Source organism: Glandiceps talaboti, chromosome 10 (genome assembly GCF_964340395.1).
Source record: "Glandiceps talaboti chromosome 10, keGlaTala1.1, whole genome shotgun sequence".
NCBI lineage: Eukaryota > Metazoa > Hemichordata > Enteropneusta > Spengelidae > Glandiceps > Glandiceps talaboti.
The window spans coordinates 15,052,276-15,064,589 of record NC_135558.1 but is presented as its reverse complement, the minus strand read 5'-3'; the positions used below and the strand labels follow the sequence as shown (position 1 = coordinate 15,064,589).

The following is a 12,314-nucleotide window of genomic DNA, read 5'->3' as shown; positions in this document are numbered from 1 at the left end:
GCCTGTGATTTTTAGCGTTCTAACGTGATAGTCTCCATCTAACATTTTAGTTGAAATAAAAGTCATCATCAAAACATGCAAAGCTGTACAATCTTACCCAATACTTTAAATATCACTGATAAGGTTGGCACAAACGCTGTGTGATGCGCTGACCGACATTTGCACGACTAACCAGCTAATGACCACTGAGGGCAGCCTTTAATTTCCTTGGCACACATGTATGCGACATGTATGATGGGTGACGTACATTACCGAAAACCATTAATTACGTAAATTGCTCATTAATATTCGTGGGATGTTTACCAAAACCTAACCAGTTCTTGCCATTACCCAACGAAACATGTCTTCCAAATTTCGTTTGAATTGATGCAGCCGTTTTTTCGAAAATGGTGATACAGACACACACATACACACACAGACACACAGACTTCACCCCTAATATATAACCTACCTTACAGAAGGTAAAAATGGCCTGTAAGAATGACTTAAATAAGAATAACAAACAATTCCTGAACCAAAGTGTGGCGCCTCTAAAACAACACATTCGATTAGCGCTCTAAAATTTCATGAAAATTTCTAATTTGTAATTATAATTATATTAAGAAAAAAGTAAAATCTCAAATATCCATTCAATTACTGAAGAAATGACAGAATAGATTGAAAATAATATTATCTAATCTCTCACTAGTCATTGTTCTTTTTATTATATGATAATTCATTATGTAATTAACTGCAGTTAGTTTCATAGCAGCAAAGTAAAATTTTGCCAATGGTATTATAGAACAACTGATATTCAGTTACTTGATAAAACTGTTAAAACACAGGTTGCTATGAGCGCGATTTGGTTATTGATATCATTTAAAGAAGGTACTTCTCAGTCTTAAGGAAGTAGTTTATTTTAACTTTTTTTTCTAAATTATGGAAATTATGTGCATTTTGGCGCCAAAACATTGGCGCAAAATGTGAGAATGATACTGAGTAGGTGGTGTATGATTAGATCATGATTGATATTGATATATTATGCATATGTGTAAGATATACCAGTTTTCAGTCCTTGATGAAGTATGATGCAGGAATTAATAATTTATCGAAAATGCCGATTCAAATCGTTGATGCCAATAATCAACAGCAGTTATAGGAGGATATTTGTTTTATCTTTTGCTCATTTTAGTTTTCAGTAATAATAGGTCTTTGGCCAAGTCAGTACATTTCACTGTGCCTGTGTGCATCTTTCTGCATCTCCATACTCCACCCTTCAACTTTTCGACCCGTTCCAAATTAAGTCAAAGTTGTGCTATGGCGCTGTATTAGGGACATAATTGTGGATAACTTATTTGTCAAATAAGTTATCGAGAAGCCAAATAAGTTGTTGAATCAAATAAGTTATCGAGGAGCCAAATAAGTTGTTGAGGTGAGTCAAATAAGTTATCGAGGAGCCAAATAAGTTGTTGAGGCGAGTCAAATAAGTTATCGAGGAGCCAAAGAAGTTGTTGAGGCGAGTCAAATAAGTTATCGAGGAGCCAAAGAAGTTGGTGAGGCGAGTCAAATAAGTTATTCATAATAATGTCTCTAAAATTGTACCATATTTCGGACCATCTTGTGACAGTAGGGCCTAACAAAAAAATTGCGTGGTTTCAATTATGCTCAATTTGAGAATGGATGGGGTAGGTAGAGTTTTTATTTTATTTCTTTTAAACATTTATTTGTCATATGTGAGTGCCAAATTCACGTAGCTGTTTTCTGTTGTTCTCCATATGGTCTCTGTGTTAATTGGTTTCTTCTACCCAGATGTACAGCCATTACAGATTGGAAGAATAGTTTCATAATGCCTTTTCGCATCCAATATTTCTTGGGAGACTTCACAATTTTCGTTATTTTTTTTTCTCAAATACATTAAAACAAAAGTTTAGTCTCGGCAGTGAAAAACTAGATGGGGTCGGGTAACCAGAACCAAACATTTATTTCCTTAGGCAGTCATAGTACAGGGTCGTGTAGGTCCATGCTTGAAGATAGCGTTGATTACTACGCAAAATTTCATGGATTTATGCACTTCTTTTTGAACAAGTGTGATTGACATGCATTTTAATCCCGGGGTTGACTTGTAACTGCTTTTCGCTAGTAACGACCAAACCCAGTCTGACGTTTTATACATACATTGTAATTATCTCCACTATGTTTAGATATCACCTTTTTGTAAATACACACATATTCCACAGACATTCACAAATCCACACATACCAAATTTATTACGAAAATCACCAGCTGCTCCTTATTACAATGGTTTTTCAGTGAGAAATCCCTTCGTTCATCACTGTATGCATTCAAAGTTGACAATAACCCCCACAAAGTTAGGGTACCTTTTACAGCCGCCATATTATCCGCTCACTGCAAATGGGCGTATAATTCACATTCGTTCCTTTCTGTCCCGGCTCAACAATTATCATTTGGGATCTAAAACAATCACACTGTGTACCAGAGCATCAATATATACCGTCAAGTCATCATAAAAGTCGACAGGAATATATTATGGAAACAACACACCTAGTTCAATCTGATGGAAATCAGGAAAATGGTAAGCAATGCTGTAACCTAACACTAGGAGGAATTGATTGTAGACGGATTTTAAGGTCTTCAATTGGGGTATCATTGGCATTATTCCAAGGGATAGCCTACGCCTTTGGTGGCCTACTATCCAGACTTATGTCAGACAATGCTATACCTCCACTACAGCAGGCATTTCTGATAAAACTCACATGTCTTGTTGGCTGCCTTCCATTAGCGATATGCAACAAAGTACAGCTACTGCATGAAAAGATCGCAATAGTCCTTATAATTAGTGTGGGACTGTTGTATACGATGGCAATTGGTGCTTACTTGTACAGTTTGAGTGTCCTTCCAATTGGAGATGCAACGGCTGTAAAAGCTGCTTTAAGACCAATACTTTGTCTTCTTGGAGGGTTGTTGTTTCTTAGTGATCCATGGAAAATCTCTGATATTCTAGGATGCGTGGTAAATGTTGCCGGGGTTACACTTATAACTCAACCAACTTTCATATTCAACGATCATCACGAAAGTCAGGAAAACAACGATGAAGCAAAAGAATACGGCGATATTTCGAAAACAGATGTCTTTGGTTATGTTAGTGTATTTGTCGCTACCGTTGGTTTTTCGGGTGGAATGATCATCATCCGTCACTTGGGTAAAAGCGTTCAAACGCTCACAACATTTCTGTATGCAAACGGCGTCACTGCCATCATCTGCCTGCCACTCATGTTTGTTATCGAGGAACCCCAATGGAACATGGACCCAACATTACAATGGTATACAGCAGGATGCTGTATAACTGCTGCTATAGGTGCAGCAGCAATGTACCAAAGTGTCAACTTCGAACGGGTTGCCGTGGTATCCATTATTGCCAACATTGAAATTCCAGTATCATATATTTTACAATATTTCATCTTGGGAATATCTCTAAATATTTTAAACGTGATAGGGGCAGTACTGATTTTCCTTGGATCAGCCTTAATTGCTATGAAAAGTCTGTGGGAGACTTTCAATAAACACGAGCAAGACTGATTCAGTTATATGAAACACACCTGTCACTGTCAGATAGTGCAAGAAACATGGTGGAGATCCTGACATTGAAGGTTTCATTTCCATTCTTATCCTTCTCAAGATTTTACATTGAAAATTTACCTTGCTGGTGACTTTGTTTAAAAAAATAACTTCACAGTCATATATAAATTTGAGTAACTTATGTAACTTTATTAAAACTCATGTTTGTAGCCTTACCTATACTGGCAGCGTTATATACAGTATGACAGTTCAATCTCAAAATAGAAAAGAGGACCGTTGCAGTGTACTATAATTGAATACTGCCTTGCTGGACAATATCTGGTATAATAAATATAATTCGTCTCCATAATACTTCTTTTTGACGGCAACATGTTTTACAGACCCAGGAAATATTATGTAAATTAACTGGTATTTTCCATAAGATTATTACTATATGTTTTACTCTTGTCATGCTCTATAACATTTTCGTACTGTCACATATTAACCATGGACTAGATGTTTGGGGAAGTGCGTATAAAATGCACTTAAGTGACATTTTACTTGTACAAAAAAAAATTATTCGGGTCAGAAATCGTAGTAAATACGATGCGCATACAAATCCCCTATCAAACCATTTCATATACTTACAAATATGAGTTTCAAGTAGATATTTTTGTTAATGATTCAAAAAACAAGAAGCTCCCATCTAACCCCAATAACTTGTATTACACATGATTGCACATGTCCCAAAATATAATAGCCACCCGGGCAAATCATCAATTTAATTTTCCGGTCTTATATGTTATGGAATAAAATACCAAATGATCTCACCACTAACTTGGTGCATGTACGTATTGACGATGGCAAAATACACATATTTAAATTTTATGTCTTAACAATTATTGCATGCTTCAAATTTCGTATAATATGGTATATACTAACGTTGATGATGACAACAGATATAAAACATCATTCCTTCTGGTTATTTTTCGTATTTCTCATCGAAACACCTTACAAATGATTGGTCTCCCAGTCTATTTTAAAATAAATTAAAGTAAATAAAATGACAAACAATAAGCGTGTTTGTACATGTCGGTAATGTTTTCATTAATAATCGCTGTTGTGGATGCAATATTAGAAAATGAGAAATTGTTAGAAGGAAACTATGAAAGATATATTTCATTAAGGGTCCCAATTTTAACAACGAAAACAATAAAATCTCTAGTTGCAGTGTCGCCAATTCATCATCCAAAAAAATCGGACCAGACGGTAGAGGGCGTCATTTTTTGAAAATAAATGCAAAATAGCCTAAAAGTAGATCGGGCCATGAGAAACATACAAAATGCCGTCAGTATCTATATACTGCCGACCCACAGTGCACCTATTGTAGTCGGTAAAGGAAAAAATCTCATGCACGGATATTTCTCGAACTTTTTCTGTTTTTCGACCAAAACATTACATCTAGGTGTGTAATAGACAAATTGGAGGGCAATTTTCGGTAGTTATCTAAAGGATATTATACTATAGATTACAAAAATTCAAACGCTTGACTGGCAGACGACAAACTCTGCTACGTCAGAGCCACCATTACTACTACGTCACATGACATGATATGCCCTCTTGCAGTAGAACCTCTATAAGCACTACGTTGTCAGTAACCCAAGAATGTGTAAATCGGGCGGTCATTTTTAACTAACTGTGGGCTAGGGTGGGGAGGTGATGTTGCTGGTGGCGGGACCAGCACTTGAAAGGGGTGGGGGGTCATTTTGAAAAATAACACTCGAAGGGGAGGAGGGGGAATCACTTTGACAAAACATCGCTTTATATTTATAGTCGCGGGTCTCCAAAGGGGTCTCCGTTATCCAGTTTGGTACATATTAATTTCATAGATTTTCACAAGAAAAAGTGACTTCAATTGGTTAATCTATACATTGATACATATGATGCTTGCATTAAACAATTGAAAAATGATATCTCCGACTACACAGGCACTTTACATATATCATCATATTCTCTATCTTACCATCTATGCTAAGACCTGTAAAATAGTATCAGCCCCCCCCCCCCCCTACTCCTAGTACTAGTGAGAGACATTTAATAAACACGAACAAGATTGATTCAGTTTTGAAGCACTCAGCAAGTGCAAGAAATGTGGTCAAGATCCTGACATTGAAGGTTAAGAAGTAAAATTTGTGAGAAAATTCAAATCAATGTTATTAATTTGTACTCGGGTTCAGCTAAAGTAAGAAATATAATGTTTCTTTGACCTCAAGAAGTACTCCTTACCTGACCTCAGAAATGTTTCTTGTCTGTTTTATTTTGTCAACTCATTGCTAAAACTGTGTGACGGTTTGTTATACCAATTTAGGTAGTTTCAAATTAAAGTGACCATGCAATGATACTTATTAGGGGAATCAGTCGTTTTACCAAAAAGGAGGATGAAGACTGATCAGGACAAATTGCACTCGAGGAGACATTCAGTGTTGTTGCCTCCTGAAAGATGGCAGACGAGTTTGCAACATTTAACTATAGTGAATTTTACAACACCATTCACCATTTATTTTTGATAAAATCACGCAGTAACCTATATGGAACTGCATACATGTATGCCTCATTTCAATAGCAAGACCGCATTTTTTGCTACATTTAGTCTCAGGGAAATAAACGATTTCAATGTATTGCAACTCTATGCAGACATTAAGGCTTGGTATTTACCAAACGTACACCTGATGAAGAGCGTGTAAAATGTCCTTTGCAATGTTCATTTGATGTCTGTATTGTGGCAGATGTAGTTGATTTCAAATACAAGAAACGTAGCAAGAAACTGTCCTCATTCAATCTTGCTACCTTAAGGTGTAGCATGTCCAGTTTCTTATTTGTTCCTGTGTAGTTGTATCAAACAGAAAAACTGAACGGTATTGTGAAATTCGCTGTATGTGAGAATTAATAATAATAATGATAATAATGTTGGGTTTTTACATAGCACTTTCCCACACCGTTCCCAAAGCGCTTTACAATTAAGTGTGAGTCGCCATACACAAACTGTACATATGAATGGATATTAATACATGGCGCCACCAAACTTGTTAATAAAAAAATTCTTGTTTTTTGTGACTGTTTTTTTTGTACTTGATCGTATATACCCTAATTCCTAGATGAAGTGAATATTTAAATCAGACAGCGATTCGGACAACAGAGTAGTTGCGAAAAATCGACGTCACCTGCGAATCTATGCTAGTGTATATTGAAATACTTCAAAGAACGTCAAACGGAGAATCTATAATTTCACTAAAACTTCATTTCATCTACCTTTAAGTGATTATTTGAAATTAAATTTTTCGAGAGCATTATATTCATGAACTAAATACTTTTACATTTATTTTATCAGAATCTGTATAGAGTGTTTGAGAGACAGACAGACAGACAGACAGACAGACAGACAGACAGACAGAGGCAGAGACACAGACAGACAGACAGACAGACAGACAGACAGACAGAGAGTCAGAGATCTAATATAATCTTCTGAGGCAAAATTATTGTTCGTCCGTCGAAATTCCAAACAATTCTCATTTTGTAGGAATCAGAGGTAAGACCTAAGTTCAAGGTTATATGTAGTTAGCCACGGTGAGTGGGAACGAGAGAGTGTCAACGGTTGAGGCCACTCAGTTTAACCAACTCATAAATATTAATAAGGTGGGTGTCAAGAGATGATTTTCCTGTTCAATAATTCTTGTAGATAACTCACTTTAGAGTGCTGACTAATTCAGTTAGATTAGTCACTGTGTAGGTCTTGTTTTGATGGCAAGATAACAGGTGATTATGTTGAGCTCTTTTATTTACATATTGGTGCATGGGCACCTGGTGTTTACAACTTAGTGTAAGTTGACTGACCTAAGGGTAAAGTGAACATTCAGTCACCAGGGAAATCGGCATACATTCAGTCAAGCATCTGTTGTCGTCACTGGTCAGACCAACCAGCTTAGATGTCGTGGTACTGTCTCCAAGTGGACTATAGACACGTTTTGACAGTTTCTGCCATGTGGACTTGTTTACAACAGGCTATAAAAGCCAAAAGTTATGAACTTTCAGTGCCACAACTGATTTACCCTGTAGCCAGTAATATGCTACTGTAAGCTGCTAGAATACAGCTATAGCCAGGACCCCAAGCTATCTACTAAGCCAGACACTGTCATTTATTCAACAAGTGCCCCAACTCAACGATCCACTGTTTCTTTCTACTCAGCGCGTCGCCTACTTCTTTGACGTCTACAAGCAAGTCCCAAGCGTCCCTGCCAAGGTAATCGCTGACAAAGAGTTACAAGTCAAGACAAGAAACTGTGCTCAACCAAGCTACTGTAGAATTTCTGTGAGTTGTGTAATTTTGGTTTTAGCATAGCTTTATCTCTGTAGTGTAAACCTTTTGCTCATTTTAGTTTTCAATAATAATAGGTCTTTGGGTCGGGTAACCAGAACCAAAGAAGTATTTTTTAGGCCTTGTCATAGTGCATGGTTTTGTAGGGTCTTTGCTTCAAGATAGCATTGATTACTACACAAAATTTCATGGATGTATGTACCTATTTGAACATGTGTGATTGGCATGCATTATAATCCCGGGTTTGAATTATAACAGCTTTTCACAAGTAATGAACAAACACAGTCAGTGACGATGTTTTGTCCAAGATTATCTCTACCATGTTTAAATATCACCTTTCTGTGAACACATGTACACACGCTTTCTACAGACATTCACAAATCCACACATACCAAATTTATTACGAAAATCACCAGCTGCTCATTATTACCATGGTTTTTCAGTGAGAAATCCCTTCGGTCATCACTGTATGCAATCAAATTTGACAATAACCCCCACGAAGTTAGGGTACCTTGTAGAGCCGCCATCCGGTCCGCCCACTGCAAATGGGCGTATAATTCACATTCGTTCCTTTCCGTCCCGGCTCAACAATTATCATTTGGGATCTAAAACAATCACACTGCGTACCAGCGCATGAATATATACCGTCAAGTCATCATAAAAGTCAACAAGGAATATATCATGGAAACAACACATCTAGTTCAATCTGATGGAAATCGGGAAAACGGTAAGCAATGCTGTAACCTAACACTAGGAGGAATAGATTGTAGACGGATTTTGAGGTCTTCAGTTGGAGTATCATTAGCCTTATTCCAAGGGATATCCATCGCCTTTGGTGGCCTACTATCCAGACTTATGTCAGACGATGCTATACCTCCACTACAGCAGACTTTTCTGATAACCCTCACATGCTTTGTTGGCTTCCTTCCATTAGCAATATGCAACAAAGTTCAACTACTGCGTGAAAAAATCTTAGTAATCCTTATTATTTGCGCGGGACTGTTGTATACGATGGCAATTGGTGCTAACTTGTACGGTTTGAGTGTCCTTCCAATTGGAGATGCAACAGCTGTAAAATCTGCTTTACGACCAATATTTTGCCTTCTTGGAGGGTTGTTGTTTCTTAGCGATTCGTGGAAAATCTCTGATATTCTAGGATGCGTGGTAAATGCTGTCGGGGTTACACTTATAACTCAACCAACTTTCATATTTGGTGACCATCACTCAAGTCAGGAAAACAACGACGAAGCGAAAGAACACGTCGATATCTCGAAAACAGTGATCTTTGGTTATGTTAGTTTATTTGTCGCTGCTGTTGGTTTTTCGGGTGGAATGATCATCACCCGTTACGTGGGTAAAAGCGTTCAAACGCTCACTGCATTTCTTTATGCAAACGGCGTCACTGCCATCATCTGCCTGCCACTCATGTTTGTTATCGAGGAACCCCAATGGAACATGGACCCAACATTACAATGGTATACAGCAGGATGCTGCATAACCTATGCATTAGGTGCAGCAGCAATGTACCAAAGTATCTACTTCGAACGGGTTGCCGCGGTATCCATTATTGCCAACACTGAAATTCCAGTATCATATATTTTACAATATTTTGTATTGGGAATATCTCTAAATGTTTTAAACGTGATAGGAGCAGTACTGATTTTCCTTGGATCAGCCTTAATTGCTATGAAAAGTCTGTGGGAGACGTTCAGTAAACACGAGCAAGACTGATTCAGTTATATGAAACACAGAGATGGTGCAAGAAACATGGTCGAGATCCTGACATTGAAGGTTTCATTTCCTGTCTTTTCCTTCTCAACATTTTTCATCGAAAATTTACCTTTTTTGTGACTTCAAAAAAAACCCACAGTCATATATAAAATTTAGTTACTCATGCAACTTGATGAAACTTCATGTTCGTAGCCTTACCTATACTGGCAGCGTTATATATAGTATGACAGTTTTATCTCAAAATAGAGAGACAAGGACCGTTACAGTGTACTGTAATTGAATACTGCCTTGGACAATATCTCGTATAATAATTATATTGCTCTCAATAATAATTTTTTTGGCGGGTCTTAGGTAACTTGGTAGATATATTGACGATGAAAAAATACACATTTTATGTCTAACAATGCATGCTTCAAAGTTCATATAATTTGGTATATACTATATGACAAAAGATATAACCAGATTTAAACTGAATGCCTTCCATAAAGGTTGTCTTGCAATTTCATGATTTATGCAAGAAACTTAGCTCTTCATTTGTGATTTTTTTTCAATTCCCAGTGAAAGTTAGTTGTCAAAAATGTTGCCCAAATACCAGCTTCCTATTCTCAACACAGGAAGCTCGCCATCCTCGACTTCACTCAGCTTTCGTGATCCCCTAGATACCCGGGATATGTACATCAGTTTCCACGGCTAATAATAAACGAAATTCAAACCCCACATAAAATTGTTATTAGTCATCAGGAAGTTCACATACTTCATGATAAGCATCGTAACAGTTTAACAATATTAATACAGTGAAATGATATGGTCATATTGCCCTACTTCGTCCCTGGGTAACGTGTATACATTCTTGTTTCGACAGAGATTGACAGACACACCATCTGCGCCAAATCCTATAAGTTTCTGCTTCCGACTTTCATCACCATTATCACATATATTTTTGTCAAACAAACACCACCACCATCAGCATGCGTGTTGAACCTGCTTCTGTCTCACTAAATTCGCCACGAGTTTTCAAGTCGGTTTGTCTACTTATCACATGTAAACTATTTCACTCTCTTGCACAGCTATATCAGTGTCGTCGCCAATCAAAATAGAAATATATTTAGCTTTGTTTTGTGATATCATTAGCTAAGTCATTCCTGATTCGTTCCGATCATGTCTGAAAATTTGTTTGGGTTATCATGATCATAGGTTGGATTTAATACCGATGCGCGCCATTTTTCTGAGAAGTAGCAATAACTCGGAAATGATGAAAACGGCAGTTCTTGTTTGTCTATCAGATATTTGGCCTATCAAATTTGAGTACACTGCTCACGTGAATGGTTGTTCATTGTTATCTAAAGGAAGTGTCATTCAAAACTAACATCAGCAATGTTGTCTGTCTTCATATATTTTGATACATTGAAGTCAGAGTATGTCAGTCAGGATATTTCTTCTACAAAACTGCGATGTATAAATTACTTGCAAGTTCGATCTTCAAAATTGTCGGTAAAAATGCAGGTAAAATTGAACTTTCATAGTTTATATACTAATAAATTTAGAATGTCACCTGCTGAATGCTAATATTTATAGAAATCACCGGTATTGGAATATCTTTCACTCGCAACTTCCTAGGCTGCTCAGACGCAATAGTATCAAATGAAGTAAAAACAAGATTTTCAATTTTGAAATAGTGAAGAGATCGTATGAATTCATGTAGGCGAATTCTCCAGCATGATTGCCTGCACATGCGATCTCATGGCAGGAGTTTTTAAGGCCATGAAAAAAAAGAATTGTTTCTGGTCAGTTTGCATCATGTCAATACCCTGCTTAATTTTTTTTCGTGTTTGTCCAACCAATGCAGACTGCAGATCCAAGGGAAATCAATTTTTCCTTCAGGGAAGACAACTGCAGAACTAATCATGAACAATTAAAAAAAGAATCGAATCGTCACACCACTTAGACAACGTTTTCTGACCAGAAACAACAACTTTCTTTTTGTGGCTTAGATGTGAATCACCAAAAGTATGCCAATATCATATTAACAATAAAAGCTACATCAATAATATTTTCAGGACAGATGTGCTTAGGTATTGAAAATGTCTCTACCAAATTATATTGAATTTGAAGGTGGCATTCGTGAGATATAGCCTTATTACCGAAAACCGTTAATAACGATAATTGCTCATTGATATTCATGGCAAGTTTTCAAAACCTAATCAGTTCTTGCCATTACCCTACGGAACACTTTACGGTTTGTTCTTTTTAGAAAATGGTGAACCAGACACAAAGACAGAAATACAGACAGACATACAGTCAGACACACGGACTTTTCACCCCTAACTTATTACCTTCCTTATGGAAGGTAAAAACAACAATCCATCTCATTATTTACACATGGTCTCCCACTCAGTTTAAAAATAAAATAAATTCAAAAAAAAAACTACAAGCGTGTTTGTACATGTTGCTGGTTGGTAATGTTTTCACTAATATCGATGTTGTGGATGCAATATTTATTATTACTATTTATTTCAATAAAAGGTCCTATTGTTAACAATAAAAGATGAAACTGTAGTTGCAGTGTCACCATCTTATCATCATCATCATCATCATCATCAAAAAACTTCGGATAAGACAGTTAATGGCGCTGATTAAAATGCAAAATGTGGTAGGT

General features: G+C 36.8%; 2 protein-coding genes across 2 annotated transcripts; both read left to right on the top strand.

Moving 5' to 3' along the window:
* Positions 1 to 2,526: 2,526 nt before the first annotated feature.
* LOC144440643 (solute carrier family 35 member G5-like) lies at positions 2,527 to 3,576 on the top strand. The gene has a single exon (XM_078130029.1). The coding sequence runs from the start codon at positions 2,527 to 2,529 to the stop codon at positions 3,574 to 3,576; it is 1,050 nt and encodes a 349-aa protein (XP_077986155.1).
* Positions 3,577 to 8,608: 5,032 nt separating this feature from the next.
* LOC144440642 (uncharacterized) lies at positions 8,609 to 9,658 on the top strand. Its single transcript, XM_078130028.1, has one exon. It carries the CDS (start codon positions 8,609 to 8,611, stop codon positions 9,656 to 9,658), a length of 1,050 nt encoding a protein of 349 aa, XP_077986154.1.
* Positions 9,659 to 12,314: the final 2,656 nt, after the last annotated feature.